This window comes from Gigantopelta aegis, chromosome 1, assembly GCF_016097555.1.
Source record: "Gigantopelta aegis isolate Gae_Host chromosome 1, Gae_host_genome, whole genome shotgun sequence".
Taxonomy (NCBI): domain Eukaryota; kingdom Metazoa; phylum Mollusca; class Gastropoda; order Neomphalida; family Peltospiridae; genus Gigantopelta; species Gigantopelta aegis.
This window is the reverse complement of record NC_054699.1, coordinates 37,171,028-37,195,381: the sequence shown is the minus strand read 5'-3', so window position 1 is coordinate 37,195,381 and position 24,354 is coordinate 37,171,028. Positions and strand designations below refer to the sequence as shown.

General features: G+C 41.8%; 1 protein-coding gene across 1 annotated transcript; it reads right to left on the bottom strand.

Annotated features, from left to right (window-relative positions):
- Window positions 1-171: 171 nt before the first annotated feature.
- LOC121367952 lies at window positions 172-23,755 on the bottom strand. Its single transcript, XM_041492424.1, has 7 exons — window positions 23,642-23,755; window positions 14,960-15,268; window positions 10,910-11,058; window positions 8,234-8,462; window positions 6,915-7,063; window positions 2,840-3,068; window positions 172-394 (listed from the first exon to the last, which is right to left on the bottom strand). Exons 1-7 carry the CDS (start codon window positions 23,685-23,687, stop codon window positions 309-311), a joined length of 1,197 nt encoding a protein of 398 aa, XP_041348358.1. The 5' UTR covers window positions 23,688-23,755; the 3' UTR covers window positions 172-308.
- Window positions 23,756-24,354: the final 599 nt, after the last annotated feature.

The window sequence follows — 24,354 nt, the reverse complement described above, 5'->3', positions numbered from 1 at the left end:
CGCCCGCTAGGTTCATATTCGACGCCCCTCTCCAAGTTCAGTCTCCGGTGTCCGTTAAATAAAGTGGCATTATAGGTGAGGTTTCGTCTTACCCACACATCCACTTTTAGTCCATAGGAATGCATGCGCACTTGTTTTATTTATTGTCATTAAATCGGAAAGAATTTTTTTTTTAAAGATACGACAAAATCACCTTTTTGTTTTATTATGCTGAGTACATAATAATATAAAACATATCAAAGTTAAAAGTACAGTCAGGCACAACACTTCAAATGAAGACTTCTTTTAAACAGTGACGACAGTACTATTTATAGCCAACAGGACAACAAATAAATAGAACAGCCAATGACCATCAAGGAGACTGACGAATGCCAGCAGTGCCCGGAAGAACTATCTGAAAAACAAAATTGTAGCAAAGAATCAGATATTTCGAGACAGATTAAACCATACTTGTCTCAGACATACATTACAGCGCTCACGATCTTGGATCGATCCCCGTCAGTGGGTCCATTGGGCTATTTCTCAATTCCAGCCAGTGTACCACGTCTGGTATATCAACGGTCGTTGTATGTGTTATCCTGTCTGCGGGAAGTTACATATAAAAAAATCCCTTGCTACTAATGGCAAAATGTAGCGGCTTTTTTCTCTAAGACTATATGTCAGAATTACCATATATTTGACATCCAATAGCCGATAATAAATAAATCAATATGCTCTTGTGGTGTCGTTAAACTAAAGAAACTTTAAAGGCGCTCCTTCACGGATGGTGACCTAATTAATGACCCAACAAAGTATTAGGCTATCTGAAAATATATACATTTGATTTGTTCATAAAAGTACTTTATTTAACCACCATGTCCCACTAATTGATATTTTATTTTTTTTAAAAAGAAAAAAGGAATTATGTCAACGGTCCATAATTCAGAGAAAAATAACGGCTATTTTGGAGAGCAGAGGTGTGACGTATTATTTTGAATCACGTGACGGGCATCCCCCGAATAACCGCAGTGTCAAAACGATTTACCAAGCTCGTGTAACGAGAACGCTTGACCGTCCTCTGTGACGTAGAGTAAATAGAAAACAAAACAACAACGAAAATAGGTTATTAAACTTAATAAAAACATGTACTGAATGATAATAAGCTTATACATTAATTTATTTTAGTAACATGAGCATGTTAAACGTCGACAATTCCGACTAGTTAGGCCTTTGTATCTAGGCTATAGGTAAATTTATCCTTAGTCGTACGCAAAAACCTCTAAACATCTGGATCACAAATACTTTAATTTTTCACCTTGTCAAATTCATTTTATGCAAAATATGCCATAACAGCTGACTTAGGATAGGAATTGTTACATTTTAAAAGAATACTCTGAACTAAACGGTGTTTATATACGATGTGACTATATATACGTCCGCCATGTATATAGCCTCCGCTAACTATGGCTGGCTATATTCACAGCAAAAAATGTATATAGGCGGTAAATAATTTGCAAACGTTTAACGAAAAACGACTGGCTGGTCGTATGCCACATTTGTGACGCTGGAAAACATGTTATCCGTTTTCGAACCAAGCACTATAGCGTTGTAACCGTCTAGACTCTCTCTCCTGCTAAATTCCATGCACACGCGCCTGATCATAATAATAGTAATAGTAATAATAATAATAATAATAATAATAATAAATGGTGAGTTCATGTTCCGACTGTTTATTATTGTATTTCAGCGTCTTCGCAGTTATTTTTGTTATGAAATAATAAATATTTTTTATTATTTTATTATTAGCCGGCCCTCATTTGCCAAGTCTCTATACACGGCGGTCGTTTATATACAATTCTAAAATACATTACACGGTTGTCGTATATAATATATACAGCCTCATCACTACGAGTCTGTTTTGCTGTATTTTTTATGACTTTTCCCAAGAAGAGTTCCTAATTTTAAAAATGAAGCGCGTCATGGAATTCCCTCGATCGTAGTTCAATTAAAATGTTTTGGATCACACAATAACAAGGTTTGGTGTTCCAAATGAATGTAATTTCCATTTGTAATCCATATTTAGAGAAATAATGCCCACTAAATCCGTGATTGAGCGCCTTTAACATATTCAGTTTATTTACTTTAATGTGAACACGTCATTAAACTGTACATTTTTAAATGAAAATTCCGATCATGTTGGAATGATGATAGAGTTGTTGCTGTTGATGATGCTAATGATGTTGGCGGTGAACAGAGGCGAGCAGGCTCCCAATTTTGTACGGGGCCAGGCTAAGTTTTGCCCGAATTAAACAAAAATGCCCGAATCTGGATTTTTTGTTGTTGTTGTTGTTGTTCATATTAGCATTCTACAGCTATATAAGGTTGCAATTAAACGAAGCATTTCTTATTTTTACATTAATTAAATATTGCGAATAGAATGGTGAAAAATACACGGTGAAAAGGTTTCAGGCCAGCTAACTTTGATGGAATATCTCCATTGTTTGTGCCCGAATTCGAGGATTTGCACATACGCTTATGGTGGTGATGATGATGATGGAGTTGGTAATGGTGGTGATGATGATGAAGATGATGATGATGATTTTTGGTGGCATTGGTTGTTGTGATGGTGATAATGGTACGTGTTATGGATGATGATGGTGGTGTTGGTGATGATGATGGTGGTAGTGTTGGTGATGATAATGATGGTGGTGGTGGTGGTGTTGGTGATGATGATGATGATGGTGTTGGTGATGATGATGATGATGATGATGATGGTTGTTTTGCTTGTCACGGTAGTGGCCACTGTGTTGAAGCCAGTGGTGACAGGATTATTAAAACATTTTATTTATATACAGCTTACCTGCGAAGGTAAGTATACTAGAACTGGTGACGGTGATGGGGGATACCAGTGAGGGATGCGCAATGCTCAGTGACAACGTCACCTTCCGGTTAGCGAGGAAGCCGGGAGTGGAGGAGATTGTTAGGGTGCAGACGGTGTGCACGCTACCCCCAGAACACTGCTGGCCGCTGTGTAAGCTCGGACTGGTGGTCACAGCGAAACTTCCATCGAACGTGCCTGTCTCACTGACCTGTTGACAAAACAATCACAATGTTTCAAGAGCTTATTCTTAATTTGTAGCTATTTTAAAAGAATTTTGGCAAATACAATATTTTTAAATTATTCAATTTACACACATTTTATTGCTTAAAATATGAATATCTTCATTTACTATGCATTTCTGGATATCGTAAAGTATTGTACTATTTTAATATCGATGTTATTTTTGTCTTTATTTTTTATTTATTATTTCTTCCGACGGCCAAACGAAATTTGAAATATTTCGGACAAAAGTCATTGCAAATGTATTTATCCGTATGATGCTTTATATTTAAAATATGTTAAATCCTTTATATTTAAAACATATAGTGTTTATTTCATTGGGGAGGGATACTAACAACGGTTTGCTGGAGATATAAAAAAAAAAACTCGCTTTCAACTGACAATGTGGCAAATTATTATATACTAAACTATAAAAGAATCACAAACGTTTTAGTGTATATATCTTTTTCATGATACAATTAATCCTTGAAGCCTATGCACCAGGTTCACATATTCGGCAGATATACGGTACCAGGTCCCTGCTCCCCCTCACTGCCCCCTCGCCCACAACCCCAGTTGAAGAACGACTTGGTATAAAACACAGGAGTCTGACGATGACAGCAGCTGGTGGAACTTCTATATGAAGTTGATTTTCAGTTGGAAGGGGCAGTCATTGACGTAGCCATGATCTTATGGAGTGGGGGTGAGAGTGGGATGTGTGTGTGTGTGTGTGTGTGTGTGTGTGGGTGTGTGTGGGGGGGGGGTAATCACACCGTCTGTGATTCGTGTTACAGGGCGATAAGAAAATATACCAGGTTGTGAAAAGATGAGGTGTGATTGGGAGGGTGCCTACGCCAGTGGGGGCCATGCAATAGCTTCAGCTCCCCCTCCCGCCGGCATTTTGCGATGCCTGTGTGTGGGCACCTATCACAACTACTTGACGGATTGGTCCGATGCCTTTGTGTGAGCACCTATCACAACTACTTGATGGAGTGGTGCGATGCCTGTGTGTGAGCACCTAACACAACTACTTCATGGATTGGTGCGATGCCTGTGTGTGAGTACCTATCACAACTACTTCATGGATTGGTGCGATGCCTGTGTGTGAGCACCTATCACAACTACTTGATGGAGTGGTGCGATGCCTATGTGTGAGCACCTATCACAACTACTTGATGGAGTGGTGCGATGCCTATGTGTGGGCGCCTATCACAACTACTTGATGGATTGGTGCGATGCCTTTGTGTGGGCGCCTACCACAACCACTTGACGGAGTGGTGCGATGCCTTTGTGTGGGCACCTACCACAACCACTTGACGGAGTGGTGCGATGCCTTTGTGTTGGCATCTGTCACAACTACTTGATGGAGTGGTGCGATGCCTATGTGTGGGCGCCTATCACAACTACTTGATGGATTGGTGCGATGCCTTTGTGTGGGCATCTGTCACAACCACTTGACGGAGTGGTGCGATGCCTCTGTGTGGGCATCTGTCACAACCACTTGACGGAGTGGTGCGATGCCTCTGTGTGGGCACCTGTCACAACCACTTGACGGAGTGGTGCGATGCCTATGTGTGGGTACCTATCACAACTACTTGACGGAGTGGTGCGATGCCTCTGTGTGAGCATCTATCACAACTACTTGACGGAGTGGTGCGATGCCTCTGTGTGGGCACCCTTCACAACTACTTGATGGAGTGGTGCGATGCCTTTGTGTGGGCACCTGTCACAACTACTTGACGGAGTGGTGCGATGCCTCTGTGTGGGCATCTATCACAACCACTTGACGGAGGGGTGCGATGCCTCTGTGTGGGCACCCTTCACAACTACTTGATGGAGTGGTGCGATGCCTTTGTGTGGGCACCTGTCACAACTACTTGACGGAGTGGTGCGATGCCTATGTGTGGGCACCTATCACAACTACTTGACGGAGTGGTGCGATGCCTCTGTGTGGGCATCTATCACAACTACTTGACGGATTGGTACGATGCCTATGTGTGGGTACCTATCACAACTACTTGACGGAGTGGTGCGATGCCTATATGTGGGCACCTGTCACAACTACTTGACGGAGTGGTACGATGCCTATGTGTGGGCACCTGTCACAACTACTTGACGGAGTGGTGCGATGCCTTTGTGTGGGTACCTGTCACAACTACTTGACAGATTGGTGCGATGCCTTTGTGTGGGTACCTGTCACAACTACTTGACGGAGTGGTGCGATGCCTATGTGTGGGCACCTATCACAACTACTTGACGGAGTGGTGCGATGCCTCTGTGTGGGCATCTATCACAACTACTTGACGGATTGGTACGATGCCTATGTGTGGGTACCTATCACAACTACTTGATGGAGTGGTGCGATGCCTCTGTGTAGGCACCCTTCACAACTACTTGATGGAGTGGTGCGATGCCTTTGTGTGGGCACCTGTCACAACTACTTGACGGAGTGGTACGATGCCTGTGTGTGGGCACCTGTCACAACTACTTGACGGAGTGGTGCGATGCCTTTGTGTGGGTACCTGTCACAACTACTTGACAGAGTGGTCAGATGCCTTTGTGTGGGTACCTGTCACAACTACTTGACGGAGTGGTGCGATGCCTATGTGTGGGTACCTATCACAACTACTTGATGGAATGGTGCGATGCCTATGTGTGGGTACCTATCACAACTACTTGATGGAGTGGTGCGATGCCTTTCTGTGGGCACCTGTCACAACTACTTGATGGAATGGTGCGATGCCTTTGTGTGGGTATCTGTCACAACTACTTGATGGAGTGGTGCGATGCCTTTGTGTGGGCACCTGTCACAACTACTTCATGGATTGGTGCGATGCCTTTATGTGGGCACCTGTCACAACTACTTGACGGAGTGGTGCGATGCCTATGTGTGGGCACCTGTCACAACTACTTGATGGAGTGGTGCGATGCCTATGTGTGGGCACCTGTCACAACTACTTGTTGGAGTGGTGCGATGCCTTTATGTGGGCATCTGTCACAACTACTTGATGGATTGGTGCGATGCCTTTATGTGGGCACCTGTCACAACTACTTGATGGAGTGGTGCGAAGCCTTTATGTGGGCACCTGTCACAACTACTTGTTGGAGTGGTGCGATGCCTTTATGTGGGCACCTGTCACAACTACTTGTTGGAGTGGTGAGATGCCTTTATGTGGGCACCTGTCACAACTACTTGTTGGAGTAGTGCGATGCCTTTATGTGGGCACCTGTCACAACTACTTGACGGAGTGGTGCGAAGCCTATGTGTGGGCACCTGTCACAACTACTTGTTGGAGTGGTGCGATGCCTTTATGTGGGCACCTGTCACAACTACTTGTTGGAGTGGTGCGATGCATTTATGTGGGCACCCGTCACAACTACTTGTTGGAGTGGTGCGATGCCTTTGTGTGGGCACCTGTCACAACTACTTGTTGGAGTGGTGCGATGCCTTTATGTGGGCACCTGTCACAACTACTTGTTGGAGTGGTGCGATGCATTTATGTGGGCACCTGTCACAACCACTTGTTGGATTGGTGCTTGCGTCGAAGGATCGTACCACCTCAGTGGACCCACTCTCTAACTGGGGGTTTTCCCCGTACCAACCAGTGCCCTACGAATGGTATATCAACGACCGTGGTATGTGCTGTCATATCTTTAAGAAAATGCATATAAAAGATCCCTTGCTGTTAATGGAAAAATAGAGCGGGTTTCCTTTTCGTGTCAAAAATTACTAAATGTTTAACATCCAATAGCCAATGATTAATAAATCAATGTCTTCTAGTGATGCTGTGAAACCAAACAAACTTTAACGTTAAACTTTATCGATAAATATTACCAGTTCTGTGTTTTGATAGCTCCACGTGCATACTCCCACCGGAGTGGTACATGATGTCGCCACAACCAGGGTCAAGGACGAACTGGCTGTAAATGTCTGTGACATCATCGACTGTAGGTCATTCTGCACAAGGGTACTACTCATAGCAGCTGTAATGGGTAGAAAACGGTTAAAGTTACACCAATACCCTTCGACTGATATACCAAAAGGCAGTGGTATGTGCTGTCCTGTCTGTGGCAAAGTGCATATAAAATATCCCTTGCTGCTAATACAAAAATGTAACAGACTATTTGTCAGAATTACCAAATGTTTGACATCCAATAGCCGATGATTAATACATCCATGTGCTCTAGTGGTGTCGTTAAACGAAACAAATGTACATGACTCGATGTTAACATTTTGCAAAATATATAATTTAGGAATACACTTTGGTTAAATAAACAAATAAATATATTAAGCCTATATTAATAATTTAAGACACTGACAAACTGGTATCATGTCAGGAGACTAAAAAACATATCACCTTTTGTAGTTGAATAGCGAAACAAATGGCACACCCACCGCGCTCCTGTCAACATATTTGCTTTTTCGAGTAGCTTTCGCGTAGTAATACACTTAGGGACAAGACCATGTATAAATAATCCCCGTCGGTGGGCCTATTCGCTCCGCCTGTTACCGGCTACGGTCGGACTGCTGGTGCTCCCTTGCACCTGCCAGTGCAGCCGGTCCCTCCTCCTCCCACCCACACCCTTTCCTGTCCTGGACGGAGGAGCCGGCCGAGGCCGGCACTTGTGCCCAGGACAGGCGTGCGCTACAGCAGCTTGCTCTGAATGTGCACGTTAAACAATTTGGTCTTGGGTGGTGATGATGATGATGATGATGGTGGTGGTGGTGGTGGTGTTGGTAATGCTGATGATGGTGGTGGTGTTGGTGATGATAATGATGATGGTGGTGGTGGTGGTGTTGGTGTTGGTGATGATAATGATGATGGTGGTGGTGGTGGTGTTGGTGATGATGATGATGGTGGTGGTGGTGTTGGTGATGCTGATGATGGTGGTGGTGTTGGTGTTGGTGATGATAATGATGATGGTGGTGGTGGTGGTGGTGGTGGTGTTGGTGATGATGATGATGACGGTGGTGGTGGTGCTGGTGATGATGATGGTGGTGGTGATGTTGGTGATGATAATAATGATGGTGGTGGTGGTGATGATGATGATGATGATGATGATGATGGTTGTTTTGCTTGTCAAGGTAGTGGTCACTGTGTTGAAGTCAGTGGTGACAGGATTGTTAAAACATGTTATTTATATACAGCTTACCTGCGAAGGTAAGTACATTAGAACTGGTGACGATGATGGGGGATACCAGTGAGGCATGCGCAATGTTCAGTGACAACGTCACCTTCCGGTTAGCGAGGAAGCTGGGAGTGGAAGAGATTGTTAGGGTGCAGACGGTGTGCACGCTACCCCCAGAACACTGCTGGCCGCTGTGTAAGCTCGGACTGGTGGTCACAGCGAAACTTCCATCGAACGTGCCTGTCTCACTGACCTGTTGAGAAAACAATCACAGTGTTTCAAGAGCCTATTCTCAATTTGTAGCCATTTTAAAAGGTTTTTGGCAAATACAATATTTTTATATTATTCAATTTACACACATTTTCTTGCTTAAAATATGAATATCTCTACTTACAATGCATTACTGGATATCGTAATGTGTTGTAGTATTTTAATATCGATGTTATTTTTGTCTTTATTTTTTATTTATTATTTCTTCCAACGGCCAAACGAAATTTGAAATATTTCGAACAAAAATCGCATGAAGAGGCGAGACGTAGCCCAGTGGTAAGGCATTCGCTCGATGCGCGGTCGGTCTGGCATCGATCCCTGTCGGTGGGCTCATTGGGCTATTTCTCGTTCCAGCCAGTGCACCACGACTGGTATATCAAAGGCCGTGGTATGTACTACCCTGTCTGTGGGATGTGCATATAAAAGATCCCTTGCTGCTAATCGAAAAGAGTAGCCAACGAAGTGGCGACAGCGGGTTTCCTCTCTCAATATCTGTGTGGTCCTTAACCATATGTCTGATATAACCGTAAATAAAATGTGTTGATTGCGTCGTTAAATAAAACATTTTCTTCCTTATACGTATGATGCTTTATATTTAAAATATGTTTAAAAAAAACACACATGAGAAAACCAGGCCGTGTGTTTACTTCATTGGGGAGAGGGTTACAAACAAGGTTTTGCTGGAGATAAAAACTCCGAATAGTCGCTTTCAATTGACAATGTAGCAAATTATTATATACTAAACTACAAAAGAACCACAAACGTTTTAGTGTAGATATCTTTTTTATGATACAATTAATGCCCCCTCATCGTTACCTTCTGATGCCTATGCATCAGGTTCACATATTCGGCAGATATATGGTACCAAGTTCCTGCCCCCTCTCACTGCCCTTTCACCCACAACCCCAGTTGAAGGATGACTTGGTATAAAACACAGGGGTCTGACGATGACAGCAGCTGGTGGAAGTTATATATGAAGTTGATTTTCAGTTGGAATGGGCAGTCATTGACGTATCCAGGATTTTATGGCAGTGGCGGATGCAGAATATCCATTTAGAGGGGCCCCAGTGACATGAGGTGAAATGCCAAGGGAACTTTGGGGGAGGTTTGGAGAGGGGTTGTAAAAAAAGAAAAGAAAATTAATATATAATAAAATTATAACTATCGCAAAAATTTAGGGGCCCCTGCCCCACCCTATATCCGCCTCTGTATGGGCACATAGTACTTGATGGAGTGGTGCGATGCATTTGTGTGGGCACCCATCACAACTAGTTGATGGAGTGGTGCGATGCCTATGTGTGGGCACCTGTCACAACTACTTGGTGGAGTGGTGCGATGCCTCTGTGTGGGTACCTGTCACAACTACTTGATGGATTGGTGCGATGCCTATGTGTGGGTACCTATCACAACTAGTTGATGGAGTGGTGCGATGCCTATTTGTGGGTACCTGTCACAACTACTTGATGGATTGGTGCGATGCCTATGTGTGGGTACCTGTCACAACTAGTTGATGGAGTGGTGCGATGCCTCTGTGTGGGCACCTGTCACAACTACTTGATGGAGTGTGCGATGCCTTTATGTGGGCACCTGTCACAACTACTTGACGGAGTGGTGCGATGCCTGTGTGTGGGCACCTGTCACAACTACTTGACGGAGTGGTGCGATGCCTATGTGTGGGCACCTGTCACAACTACTTGTTGGAGTGGTGCGATGCCTTTATGTGGGCACCTGTCACAACTACTTGTTGGAGTGGTTCGATGCCTTTATGTGGGCACCTGTCACAACTACTTGTTGGAGTAGTGCGATGCCTTTATGTGGGCACCTGTCACAACCACTTGTTGGATTGAGTGCCTTTAGACCTGCCAACCACTTTTGTGGGCATGTGGGCACCTGTCACAACTACTTGTTGGAGTGGTGCGATGCCTTTATGTCACAACTACTTGTTGGAGTAGTGGGCACCTGTCACAACTACTTGTTGTCACAACTACTTGTTGGAGTGGTGCGATGCCTTTATGTGGGCACCTGTCACAACTACTTGTTGGAGTGGTGCGATGCCTTTATGTGGGCACCTGTCACAACTACTTGTTGGAGTGGTGCGATGCCTTTATGTGGGCACCTGTCACAACCACTTGTTGGATTGGTGCTTGCATCGAAGGATCGTACCACCTCAGTGGACCCACTCTCTAACTGGGGGTTTTCCCCGTCCCAACCAGTGCCCTACGAATGGTATATCAACGACCGTGGTATGTGCCGTCATGTCTGTAGGAAAATGCATATAAAAGATCCCTTGCTGTTAATGGAAAAATAGAGCGGGTTTCCTTTTCATGTCAAAAATTACTAAATATTTAACACCCAATAGCCAATGATGTCTTCTAGTGGTGCTATGAAACAAAACAAACTTTAACGTTAAACTTTATTGATAGATATTACCAGTTCTGTGTTTTGATAGCTCCACGTGCATACTCCCGCCGGAGTGGTACATGATGTCGCCACAACCAGGGTCAAGGACGAACTGGCTGTAAATGTCTGTGACATCATCGACTGTAGGTCATTCTGCATAAGGGTACTACTCATAGCAGCTGTAATGGGTAGAAAACGGTTAAAGTTACACCAATACCCTTCGACTGATATACCAAAAGGCAGTGATATGTGCTGTCTTGTCTGTGGCAAAGTGCATATAAAATATCCCTTGCTGCTAATAAACAAAATGTAGCAGGTTTTTTCTAAGACTATATTTGTCAGAATTACCGAATGTTTGACATCCAGTAGTCGATGATTATTACATCGATGTGCTCTAGTGGTGTAGTTAAACAAAACAAATGTACAGGACTCGATGTTAACATTCTGAGCTAGTATAGACACACTGCAGCTAAAGTAAAAAGAATTAGGAGCAAAATATATAAGTTAGGAGCTAACTTTGGTTAAATAAACAAATAAATATATTAAGCCTATATTAATAATTTAAGACACTGACAAACTGGTGTCATATCAGGAGACTAAAAAACATACCACCTTTTGTAGTTGAATAGCGAAACATATGGCACACCCACCGTGCTCTTTTCATGTATCTGCTTTTTCGAATAGCTTTCGCGTAGTAATACACTTAGGGACAAGACCACGTATAAATAATCCCCGTCGGTGGGCCTATTCGCTCCGCCTGTTACCGGCTACGGTCGGACTGCTGGTGCTCCCTTGCACCTGCCAGTGCAGGCGGTCCCTCATTTACCCACCCCAACCCTTTCCTGTCCTGGACGGAAGAACCGGCTGAGGCCAGTACTTGTGCCCAGGACAGGTGTGCGCTACAACAGCTTGCTCTGAATGTGCACGTTAAACAATTTGGTCTTGGTCTTGGCCTATTCGGCTATTTCTCGTTCCAGCCAGTGCACCACGACTTGTATATTAAAGGCCGTGGTATGTGATATCCTGTCTTTGGGATGAGGCTTATAAAAGGTTCCTTGCTACTGATGGAAAAATGTAGCGGATTTCATCTCTATGACTATATATGTCAAAATTATCAAATGTTTGACAACCGATAGTTACTAAGTCAATGTGCTCTAGTGGTGTCGTTAAACAAAACAAACTTTAACTTTATGTATAATTAAATAAATACTACAGGCCGAATTTACACGGCCTGATTGTTTTGTTGTTTTTGTTTTTGTTTTTGGTTTTAGACGCGTGTAACTACATACATTTACCATGCTTAAACACGTGCGTTTCCGAGAAACAGGCGTCGTAACTGGCTCTACATGTTACAAGGGTGTGCTTTGTCTATGCCTGTGTAAATGGTAAAAGAAAGTGAATAAACCAGAATAAAGTTCAGGTCGCACGATGCGACTAAAGTAATTTATTCAGGAGCAGACGTACAGTTATGGTCGCATTTGCAACTAAATAGTCACTCAGTGTGTGTGTGTGTGTGTGTGTGTGTGTGTGTGTGTGCGTGCGTGCGTGTGTACATACACACAAACAGGGCTCAAATTAGTGACTGTTTATATATAAATATGTATAAACAAATATGAATAGGCATTTTTCCCATTAACCCGGGAACTGTTACCGATTTGCTGTACCCACATTCAAGCATCTTGTGTCACACAAGGCCTTGAATTTTAGTCATTCCATGATATGACGGAAGATGTTAGGACCACGCAAAATGACTGGTGGTTCGCAGATTGACTAGCAATAGTTATCATATCATAGCTAGCATATCCGGTGTAATCAAAGTATTGTATTATTTTTAAATCACATACTTTCAGAATTTGATATCTTTGCAAATTAGATGTAAATTAATCGAGGTCACGGCACTACGTTTATTGACATTTAAGCAAAGTACTACGGCGACGCATCAACATGTCAATACCAACTTTACATTGAAAGTTGTCCAGCGTTGTGAAAACAAAACTTATAGTAGCAGTGATCATAGATATCTGACGTCATTCCCATTCAAAATAACACGGGGCGGGACGTAGCCCATTGGTAAAGCGTTCGCGTGATGCGCGGTCGGTCTAGGGTCGATTCCCGTCAGTGGACTCATTGGGCTATTTCTCGTTCCAGCCAGTGCTCCACAACTGGTATAACAAAGGCCGTGGTATGTACTATCCTGTCTGTGGGATGGTGCATATAAAAGATCCCTTGCTGCTAATCGAAAAGAGTGGGCCTAGCCCATGAAGTGGCGATAGCGGGTTTCCTCTCTTAGTATCTGTGTGGTCCTTAACCATATGTCTGACGCCATATAACCGTAAATAAAATGTGTTGAGTGCGTCGTTAAATAAAACATTTCTTTCTTTCTTTCAAATAGACAACGCATCACAGGGGATCTCCACGAATACTCGAGTACTCGGGGATGGGCCGAGTCTAGCAAGTCTCGAGTACTCGGGGACGGGCCGAGTCTAGCAAGTCTCGAGTACTCGGGGACGGGCCGAGTCTAGCAAGTCTCTAGTACTCGGGGACGGGCCGAGTCTAGCAAGTCTCTAGTACTCGGGGACGGGCCGAGTCTAGCAAGTCTCGAGTACTCGGGGACGGGCCGAGTCTAGCAAGTCTCGAGTACTCGGGGACGGGCCGAGTCTAGCTAGTCTCGAGTACTCGGGGACGGGCCGAGTCTAGCAAGTCTCTAGTACTCGGGGACGGGCCGAGTCTAGCAAGTCTCTAGTACTCGGGGACGGGCCGAGTCTAGCAAGTCTCGAGTACTCGGGGACGGGCCGAGTCTAGCAAGTCTCGAGTACTCGGGGACGGGCCGAGTCTAGCAAGTCTCTAGTACTCGGGGACGGGCCGAGTCTAGCAAGTCTCGAGTACTCGGGGACGGGCCGAGTCTAGCAAGTCTCGAGTACTCGGGGACGGGCCGAGTCTAGCAAGTCTCTAGTACTCGGGGACGGGCCGAGTCTAGCAAGTCTCTAGTACTCGGGGACGGGCCGAGTCTAGCAAGTCTCGAGTACTCGGGGACGGGCCGAGTCTAGCAAGTCTCTAGTACTCGGGGACGGGCCGAGTCTAGCAAGTCTCTAGTACTCGGGGACGGGCCGAGTCTAGCAAGTCTCGAGTACTCGGGGACGGGCCGAGTCTAGCAAGTCTCGAGTACTCGGGGACGGGCCGAGTCTAGCAAGTCTCGAGTACTCGGGGACGGGCCGAGTCTAGCAAGTCTCTAGTACTCGGGGACGGGCCGAGTCTAGCAAGTCTCGAGTACTCGGGGACGGGCCGAGTCTAGCAAGTCTCTAGTACTCGGGGACGGGCCGAGTCTAGCAAGTCTCGAGTACTCGGGGACGGGCCGAGTCTAGCAAGTCTCGAGTACTCGGGGACGGGCCGAGTCTAGCAAGTCTCGAGTACTCGGGGACGGGCCGAGTCTAGCAAGTCTCTAGTACTCGGGGACGGGCCGAGTCTAGCAAGTCTCGAGTACTCGGGGACGGGCCGAGTCTAGCAAGTCTCTAGTACTCGGGGACGGGCCGAGTCTAGCAAGTCTCGAGTACTCGGGGACGGGCCGAGTCTAGCAAGTCTCTAGTACTCGGGGACGGGCCGAGTCTAGCAAGTCTCTAGTACTCGGGGACGGGCCGAGTCTAGCAAGTCTCGAGTCCGTTCACAGGGCTCTAGTACCCGTTTAAGGAAGAACATTCTTATTTAATGTTTTACGTCATTTTGCCATAAGCTTGCTGCCTGTTACATTTTAGGGCTATGAGGCATGGAGGGAAAACAAAAGTCGAACGTGTGCAATGCAATACAATGGTTTGATTTGGCAGGCATGTTCAGCGTTCGAATTAAGACGCATAATGCTAGTTTACTTTATTCCTTAGTCTCATTATCTTCTATAGTCCGTCCCATCCTCCTTCAAACATTTTTTTGTTGTTGTAAATAAATTCAGTTTGGTTTGAAGCAAGAACAAAAATAAAAGTGTTTTGGAAAAAAATATATACATGTATAGTATACATACATACATATATATGTGTATATGTATAAACGAGCTAGGGATAAGTAATGAAAGGGCAAAATCAAACTACATACGGACAACTGCCAAAGTGCAAGGTGTGAAGCTCTCGATCCCATCTTCACAACCAAAGTCGCCGACGTCATTTGCTGCAGATGGGGAGTTGATGACAAGAGTCTGCTGTGACGAAGTCGATGTCGTCACGCTGTATCCAGCGATGTCAGAGGAACACGAGCCAGCAGCGTCACACGTGACCACAGGCTCGCCGTTCGGTCGATACCACACAATGCCCCCGTCAACTATGGCGCCTGCTATACTGCACGTCACTGTGAAGGGCACGCCTACATAGGCCGTGCCCCCTCCGCATGTTGCTGTCCCGACGGCTCCTGTAATATGAAACAAGTAACAGTCGTGTGAACAACACAACAACAAACAAGAAACAGGCACGGATCCAGGGGAAGGTGCACACCAAGTTTTAACAAACGAATGTATATATCAGGAGCGTAGAATGGGGGTTTTGTATATATGTCACCTATACTGTTCCCGTAGGATTTTATTGCTGAAATTGATTTTGCTGCTTGTTTAGGTTCATTTGGGTTCAAACTGTTGGAAAATGATGGGGTTTCAAATTTTCAGACCCCTCCACCTCCTTCTGGGTGGCCCTTTCCATCCCGGGACCCCCCAGCGACTTACTTAATTTCTATCTCCACCAATAATGAACCGATTTTTGTGATATTAGGGTCGTTTTAGGGGTTCTAGCTGATGCTGAGTCTATTTATCATAATTTCGAAGCGATCAGAAATTCCCATCACCGACTTCCGGTTAAGGACACCAGCAAAATCAAGATCGTTATCACGGTAGCGATAAATCTACGCATGTAGTACCTCTCTTTCAGAACTTTCAACGCCAAAAGCCGATTGGTGCACTCCTTTTTGCAATCATACTATCCTGTCAATAGATATGCATAATAAAGTTGCTTTAGGGAATATTAATATGGTATTTATGTTTGTCGCACTGCACGCTCTTGGCAAAAAAATTGATCGACATGTGTGCCATTGAAAGTCGGACATACACGTCAGCATAACTTCGTGGGATTTATGGTGGCAAGGCATATAAGCGAGGAGTCGAGTACCACATCATGACAAACCTGGCCATCCTGATGTTGAGGTTTGACGCTATTTTCTCAACTCTTCCACCAGGACCTCTCCGTGTCCAGTCCAATACATTCAAGAAAGCTTTGCACGAGTGGAGTCCAGACATGGTCGAGATTTACAACAAGATCCAGGCCAGCTACTCCAGAGATCTCAAGCCACTCGAAGGAGAAGAAATTGGCGAGCTCGCCCAATTTCTATTGCAGTACGTCGAACAGGTGGAAAACCTCTTGAATCGTATCATTGCCTGCCGCTCAGGTGACTGGGAAGGGTACTTGGGTGCATTAGAGAACCTGATCAAGTATTTCGTCGCTCACGATCTCCTCAACTATGCTCGCCTGATGCCAGTCCACCTCGCACAAATGAACGCACTCGAACGAGATGATCCAATGCACTGAAGCTCCATTACTCCATCCAGTCTCCTTTGAAGAACCTAGTTTCATCAGCTCTTATACCAGCAGATGCGAAGGACGACATTCTGCATTTTACAGAAAAGGGATATCAGCGATTTGAACACTTCATTCACGACAGATTGTTGCCGACGTCAACGCTTTCAGTATGGGATCCTATGAAAAAACTCAAACTGAAGACGTTCTCGAACTGGATGGCGAAAACGAAAGTCCGCCTGGGTGATAAAGTTATCAAGTTGCGAGAGGCACATGAGCTGCTAGGTCGATTTCTGATCATCCAAGGAAGCAGACCCGACCTGGTGCCAAAATTAGAGGAGATGATTGGGGAGTATGAGATGTCAGTGGTGCCACGCTCCCTGTGTGCCATTGATGGGTCTCTGTACATCCCTACAGATAAGGCCAGCCTGATACATGCCATTGAAGGAGTGAAAGCTCAACCTATACAAGCTGCACCTGCACTTGATCAAGCGCCTATTCCGTACGAAGTACTGATTGCCATGTCAGTTCTTCAGAGCATGAAGAAAACACCGACCATACGGAAGCTATTCATCTAGAGGCATTCATCAAGCGCATCGAATGGATGATGGTCGACTACAATGAGGGTCGAGTGATCTTTGATTGTTATATTGATCAATCATTAAAGAATAAGACACGCCAGAAGAGAGCTGTAAGATCCGCAGAATTCCAGATCCATCTGGAAATGAAGCTCACGATGTCTATCAAGGAGATACTCTCTGCTTCAAAGACCAAGAGTAGTCTGACAACCATATTCGCTAGGGGCCTCCTGGAACACGTATCCAGCAGTAACGCCTTCAAGCTCGTTGTCGTGTGTGACACAAAGATCAAGGGCCACGATTTTGAAGAAACGCCGATACGCTTATTCCTCATCAAGTCCTGGCTGCTACAGATAAGAATGCTGAGCAAGAAGTACGTGTTTGGTCACCCGACACGGACGTGCTGACACTTCTTCTCGACCTCGTGTCCCATGGTCGCCTAGGTCGCCTCGTGTCCCATGGTCGCCTACATATAACGGGCGCAGCTATTTTGTACCATCACAATGAATACGCCCTCTGGCGAGCTGGTGGTTACGTAATACCAAACGTGTCACGTCAGGAATTAGTCTTCGAACTGAAGAAACAAAACACACCTGATTTTTGCGGATGCATCGCAATATTCTGTAATAATATTTATCCCAGTAACACAGTAACGTGTATATGTGGTTTATACAAAATAAACCACCATTGTCAAAGTGTTGAAATAACTGTGTTATATTTTTTATATAAATTAACCCACGTACTGAAATAATAGTCGGAGTTGGTCTTTTCTTTCCGTGGCCTGTACCTATGGTTCTTGATTGGCAGGTGTATATTTAGACGGTCCCTAGACACTGTGTCTAGACTGACTGAAAAGACGTGCCTCTTTTATTAAGATTACAGGGTATTGTGTGATAACCTCAAATCGTAATTGACTTTACCAGCTTTATTACTTTAAGTAATTCTATAAAACCCTTCCCATCTAAAATCACAAAACTGACCAATTACGTAGTCCCAGAGAAAAGAAAATTATCACTTGGGTATCGTGAGTGGTCGTTTTTGCTCGAACGTATCCTACCAATAGGCCTAATAATATGCATTTTTTCTTTGGAATTTTTTTAAAAGAAAAAAATACTATAAGACCATTTCGTTATATTGATGCAAATTGAAATATATTTAGTTAAATAGTTTATTATACTATCAAGTCATTTATGTTGTTTTACAAGTGAGGTTGATGAAAGCGAAGCGCCTTGTCGTAAATTAGAGCATTTGTTTACACTGTGCATAATAGAGAAGTTGGACCTGAGCTGACGTCACTTCGCCCCAAGCTATACCACCGGACATCACAAAAACGAAACAAAATGGCTGCCCCCAGTTAGCAGGAATAATCACGGTTTTTTTATTAATTCTAAAATTACGCGTTTTTCATTTGTTAAAGTGTCGGTATGTGTTGGTGGTCCGGGTATGCATCTTTCCAACGCATAAGCCTCTTGTTGGAGTTTAGTCTACCTTTAAATTACGCAACTTAAAATGCCAGATAAATTCACAGAACAGTACAAATAAGCATCATGCTTAAAGGGACACACCCTAGTTACGGCTATTTGTTAACCATTACGGCGTTGTTTTTCGCTATTAAACCCCATTTTTCACAAATAAAAGTGCACTTTACTTACATTTTATTATTTAGAATACACATTTCCATTCACCTGAAGTGCTTTTTGGTAATCCTGATGTTTGTAAAACCACGAAATGCATTTTTTTCATTTTTTCACAAGACGTGCTGTCGAGAAAAAAAACGTTAAGCAAGCGAGGTCCAATCTATTTTTAGAGGGAATCTTCCTGTGTAAACGTCACAGATGTTGGTATACCACGTGACCGTTATCATTTTGGTTCGATTTGTTTTCTCGTGCACGGTTCGCGCAATCAACATCCGATTTGTTGTTGTTCATTTGTGAGATTTTTCTTCACAGTTCGTGAACATTTTCAGTAACAATAAAGTTCAGACAAGTAAGTGTCTCAATACAAAACGTTACAAACCCTTAAAACCAATAATTTTGCTAAGTCTTACGATATCTGGAGAGGGGGATACAACCAGGACAGAACAGTTGGAACATGTCCAGGAGAGGTGAAAAGAACGCACCCCAAGTCTGTGCGCACTCTGTGAAATTTGTCATGACGTAGGCATTGTTGTGCTTCGAGCGACATCTACCGGTGACATCAGAATACTAACTTTCAAAATTATTTCAAGCAATTGGGACATGGGGATTCCCATGGTATTTATCGATATAAAACCTGCTTTTTCACTCCATTTGATAAAAACGTGATCTACGTACCCTTATCATGGCTATCTATTAACAGGATAGTCTGATCGCAGGAATGCACCAATTGGTTTCTCGTGCCTGAAAACCCCGAAAAAGAGGTACTACATGTATAGGTTTATCGCTACCGTGATAACGACCTTGATTTCGCTGATGTCCTAAACCGGAAGTCAGTGATGGGCACTGCTGGTAGCTTCGAAATTATGATAAACAACTCAGCATCAGTTAGAACCTCTAAAACGACACTAAGATCACAAAAATCGGTTCAGTATTAGTGGAGATAGAAATTGAGTAATTGGCGGGGGGGTCCCGGGATGAAAAGGACCCCCCAGAAGGGGGTGGAGGGGTCTGAAAATTTGAACCCCATAATTTTCCGATAGTTTTACCTCAAATGAACCCAAACAAGTGAAAAAAAAAACAATTTCAGCATTCAAATCCTACGGGAATACATGTCAAATCACACTAATATATTAAACATAATATTGTGATTTATTTTGCAAATTGATATAAAACTCGCTGTCAATTGTTAAGATAACCAAATATATATATATATAATATATATATATATATTATATATTATATATATATATATACATGTATATAATGCCATATGCAATTAAGAAAAAAGTTCAAGTCAGTAAATATTATAGTACATTTCTAATTCCTTTTGAATCCATTCCATACTTGGAATAAAACATTTCAAATGACTCTTAAATAGTATGCATATGTAATAGTATAACTGAATTAATTGATTCACTGTTACTTATTCTAAACCCAATTTTTTTGTTAAAGAACATTATTATACCTGGGTGGTGGGTTTTGGGGTTTTGTTTGTTTGTTTTGTTGTTTTGTTTTGTTTTGTTTTGGTTTGTTTGTTTGGGTTTTTTGGAATGGTGGTGGTATGGATGCATTCGTTTACCCCTTTCCAAATGGGATTAATTTTACTACAAACTAAAATAAATGAATTAATGTTGATATTCTGTTCACAAAAAGAACAGAGGTGACTCAATATATCCTATGGTATATATATATATATATATAAGAAAGATTATCTGGTAATATTCTGTGGATAAGGTTTTTATTACAGCCATCTTAATTCTGTACTATCTGTGCAGCGAAACGGCATTGCATTTATAAGTTTCAAATCTTGATAATAAAAAAATTAATAATTTTCTCATTTTAATTTATATTTGTTTGTTTTTAAAAATAATAAGGTATAAGCTAGGTATTATAATAATGTTTAAAGCCTTTGCAGTTTGCCTTAAGTTTAGAATTATATATTATAAGAAAGAATAGGATTTTTAAAGTTTTGTTTTGAATTGTTTTATTTTATGTATCTCCATACCAATCTCTATAACATAGTTAATTAGTATTTACTTTGATGTCATCATTATACCGAATAAAGTGAGATTATATCTCATTGTGACCACTGAGTTTGTTCTTACCTGTTCTGAGGTATGCACACCAGGCTAATAAAGTATCTTTTCAATAGATAGTTTTTACTGTTGAGACAATATTCTTTTCAAATTCCATTATATGTTCAAACTTATCAACCTCGCTTAGTATTAACAATTTCCAATTCTAATTAGAACATATATATATAGCTCTTTTAATCCATGCAATGTTTTAAGCCATAATAAAATTTTGAATATTGGGTCCATTAATATCTCCGGTTCTAATATTATAATTCATTTGCACACGTTTACTCTTATCCGGTTTCCTTTCCATATAAACTTTTAAAATTTGTTTTGAAATTCCTGTATTAAAGTAATTGGCGAAAATTAATTATTTAGTTTTGCAATAAATAACGATTTTAAAACACTTTTTCTTCTCAATGGTGTTAAAGTCCTACTTGCCCAAATATTCATGAGAGACTCCATAGCATTCAATTTATCAGTAAATTAATTTTAACAACATTTTCTAAATCAGATTTCAATTCTTTACATCATTTATATCGACTGCGTTTCTTTGATCCTATCCAAATCAATTTAGTTTTCTCCAGATTCACTTTAGCATAAAATGTTAAATTATTCAAAGTAGCATAGAGGCTTTTCTCCGTTCTATCTAATAATTATTACTGTTGCATCATCTGCAAATTGAGTAAATAAATATTCAATATTACCAAGTTTTATTCTTTTTATATTAATATATATTAATATTGCTTTTTAAACAATTTGGCTAATATTTCTGCACGGAGGAGAACAGTATGCAGATATACTGGTTGGCCCCGTCTCCACCCTATTCCTGTGTTAAATAAAAATGAAACAGCTCCATCTACAAGGGGATAGGATTGGCTATCTCTTTGAAATAAATAAACCCATTTCTGAATCGATTTTCCTAATTTCAGTCTACCAAGTCAACAACTTTTTCGAAAATCAGTTAATAATAACAAGCATGGGATGTTATTGTCTTCCATATATCTCATATCATATACCAATCGTGTCACTTACCTAATGAATCTACCTGATAGAAATCCCTTTTGGTCTTCACTTATAATATTAGAAGTTATTCTTGAGGCTATGGCAGCGGGAAGATAATTAATAAGACCCATAAAGAGATAGGTCTCCTTTTTGTTTTAAAAAAAGTTTCTTGTTTGTATTTGCTTTTGGAATACAGGTTATTAAACCTTGTTTCGGGGTAAATATTTATTTAAATTCTCAAAAAGCTTTGGTTTTTTAAATTCTACCGTAAATCCATCAGGGCCGGAGCTTTTTTCATTTTTCATATTTTTAAAAGTGTGTAAAATTTCATCATAACTTTGTATACCGTCAAGACTTTCAGAGGTGTCTGGATCTGATTTTGCGGACTCACCGCGTGACAATAGGTGTTCTAAATTTACTTCTAATTTTAAAAGTGTGTAAGATTTCATCATAACTTTGTATACCGTCAAGACTTTCAGAGGTGTCTGGATCTGATTTTGCGGACTCGCCACGTGACAATAGGTGTTCTAAATTTACTTCTAATTTTAAAAGAAAATGAAAGACTGTCTCCTCTAGTATACTGAGTATTTAAAAAACCCACTGTATTTTTTTTTTAAATCTAGATTTTAAATTTAAAAAATATTTGGTAGGTTTTTCACCCTTTTCAACCCATCATGCTTTTAATCTATCAAACGTCCATTTAGCTTTTATACAATCCACATCTTCAGTTACAGTGTTTATCAGTTTAACATTTTGGATTATATTGTGTTTAAGATTAATGTCTTTTGTGTATCATCTAGATTTTTTGTTAGTCTAGCTATCCAGTTCAGCTTTCAATTAAATTTGCCTACGTACTGTAATTTTCTTTTTCCCCTCGATAAAGACCATAAAGTTTTACCATGAATCATAAGCAATAAAGTATCCCATAAAAGATGATCATCGATGGTATATTGCCTTGTAGTCTCGTTCTATTTTTGTGTTGCTAAATAGTTACATTTATAGTTTCTTTAATCAATTTTACGAATTCCTTGTCCTCAAGTAATGAATTGTTAAACTTCCAACAAAAAAACTTTCCTCTTTCTATTTCATTAATTTTTAATGTTAATTCAATAAGTGAATGATCAGATTGAAAACTGGGATGAATATTTATATAGACAACTGATGGTGACAGGTTATGTGACATCAGAGAGTAGTCTAGACGTGGCTGTTTCAAAGGAAGGAAGGAAGGGAATTCTATTTACGTGCCCATATCCCGAAGGTTCAGGCACGCCTGTCCGTGAGTTAGTCTGACTTGGCCAGTGACCAATTCCGGGGCGGGAGGCTGTTTGAAGGGTATAGTCTGTCTCCAAGTACATCGCCTTAAATCTCCGTTAGGTTGTCTCCGTGGGTCTTTAAGATCAAATATTTCTGTCATCTCCAATACTTTTGTCGTGCATTTGAATTATCAGCTGTTCTAGTATAATTATACAAGTCAAGTACTGGATCATGTACTAAACTCCAGTCTCCGCATAGAATAACAAACTTACTATCTAATTTATCAATTATATGTATATTAATTAAATTATAATAAAAATTTGGTTTGTATAAATTTGGACCATAAACACTAATTAAAATATAAGAATGTTTGTCTATTTCAAGACCCACAATGCAAGATAATTACCATTGTTACATAGTATTGCTGTTCCGCGTGCATTAGATTTAAATGAGCTGAACTAGCTTTCCGAGTATCGCCATTTATGTTTAACAAGTTGGAATGCTTAACAACATAGCATTTATGTTTAACAAGTTGGAATGCTTAACAACATAGCATTTACACAGACTGATAACAAATAAAGTGGATAATTAAGAACATAAGTGATCTGTATTTTTAACTTACCTAGACATCGTGCTCTAGTGGTATCTTTAAACAAAACAAACTTTAACTTACCTAGACATGGAGCCACAAGACCAAGAAAGAGGAGAGTTGTGAACATGGCTCGACCCACAACGGTACACACAATTAATAACACTACACGTTTTAATGTGCTTAATTATATTAATACAAGCTCTCTCGCTGATATCAGTTGAGCCGGAAAATGACACGGTGCGGAGGAAGAGGGGTGTCACACCTAGCATACACCTGAATATCCTTATGTTTGCGCAGACAGGACACTAAATATAAATACTAGTATAAACTTCACTTATTTGTAGAGTTGGGTTTTTTGTGGACCAGGCGTAGCGTTGTCTGGACGTGGGAGGGGGTGGAGGGTCGAATACGAATCGAACGAATTCTCCTAATATTGCAAGTAAAAAATGTTTTATCCTCAGTGGACGGGGAGGAGGGGAGGTCGAATCCCTGCCAGTTCGGAGTCCAGGTTGGGATGTAATATAATTAAGTGGTGGATCGTTTGTAATTTCACCCCCATTCCCTTCTCTGCACCTTTCACAGACCAAACCAATTTTATGTTTTCTCTGTAATTTATAGCCAAATGCTCCGTAAGTAGGCTGAGTTAAGTGTTTGTTGTACACACGCACGTGTCCCTCTTTAATCGAACGTTGCACCTCCCTATTTGTATCTATGCCCGTATAATGGGCTTCCTATCAAGAAATACACTTCTTAATGCGACACTTTAGCGTGGACAGAAAGCAGTAAGTATAATT

Coding starts and splice junctions, on each gene's coding strand:
- LOC121367952 (XM_041492424.1), bottom strand. CDS start 23,687: ATGTTCACAACTCTCCTCTTTCTTGGTCTTGTGGCTCCATGTCTAG. Junction 11,059..14,959: donor TTGCACTTTGGCAGTTGTCC/GTATGTAGTTTG, acceptor TACCCATTACAG/CTGCTATGAGTAGTACCCTT. Junction 8,463..10,909: donor GCTATCAAAACACAGAACTG/GTAATATCTATC, acceptor TTTTCTCAACAG/GTCAGTGAGACAGGCACGTT.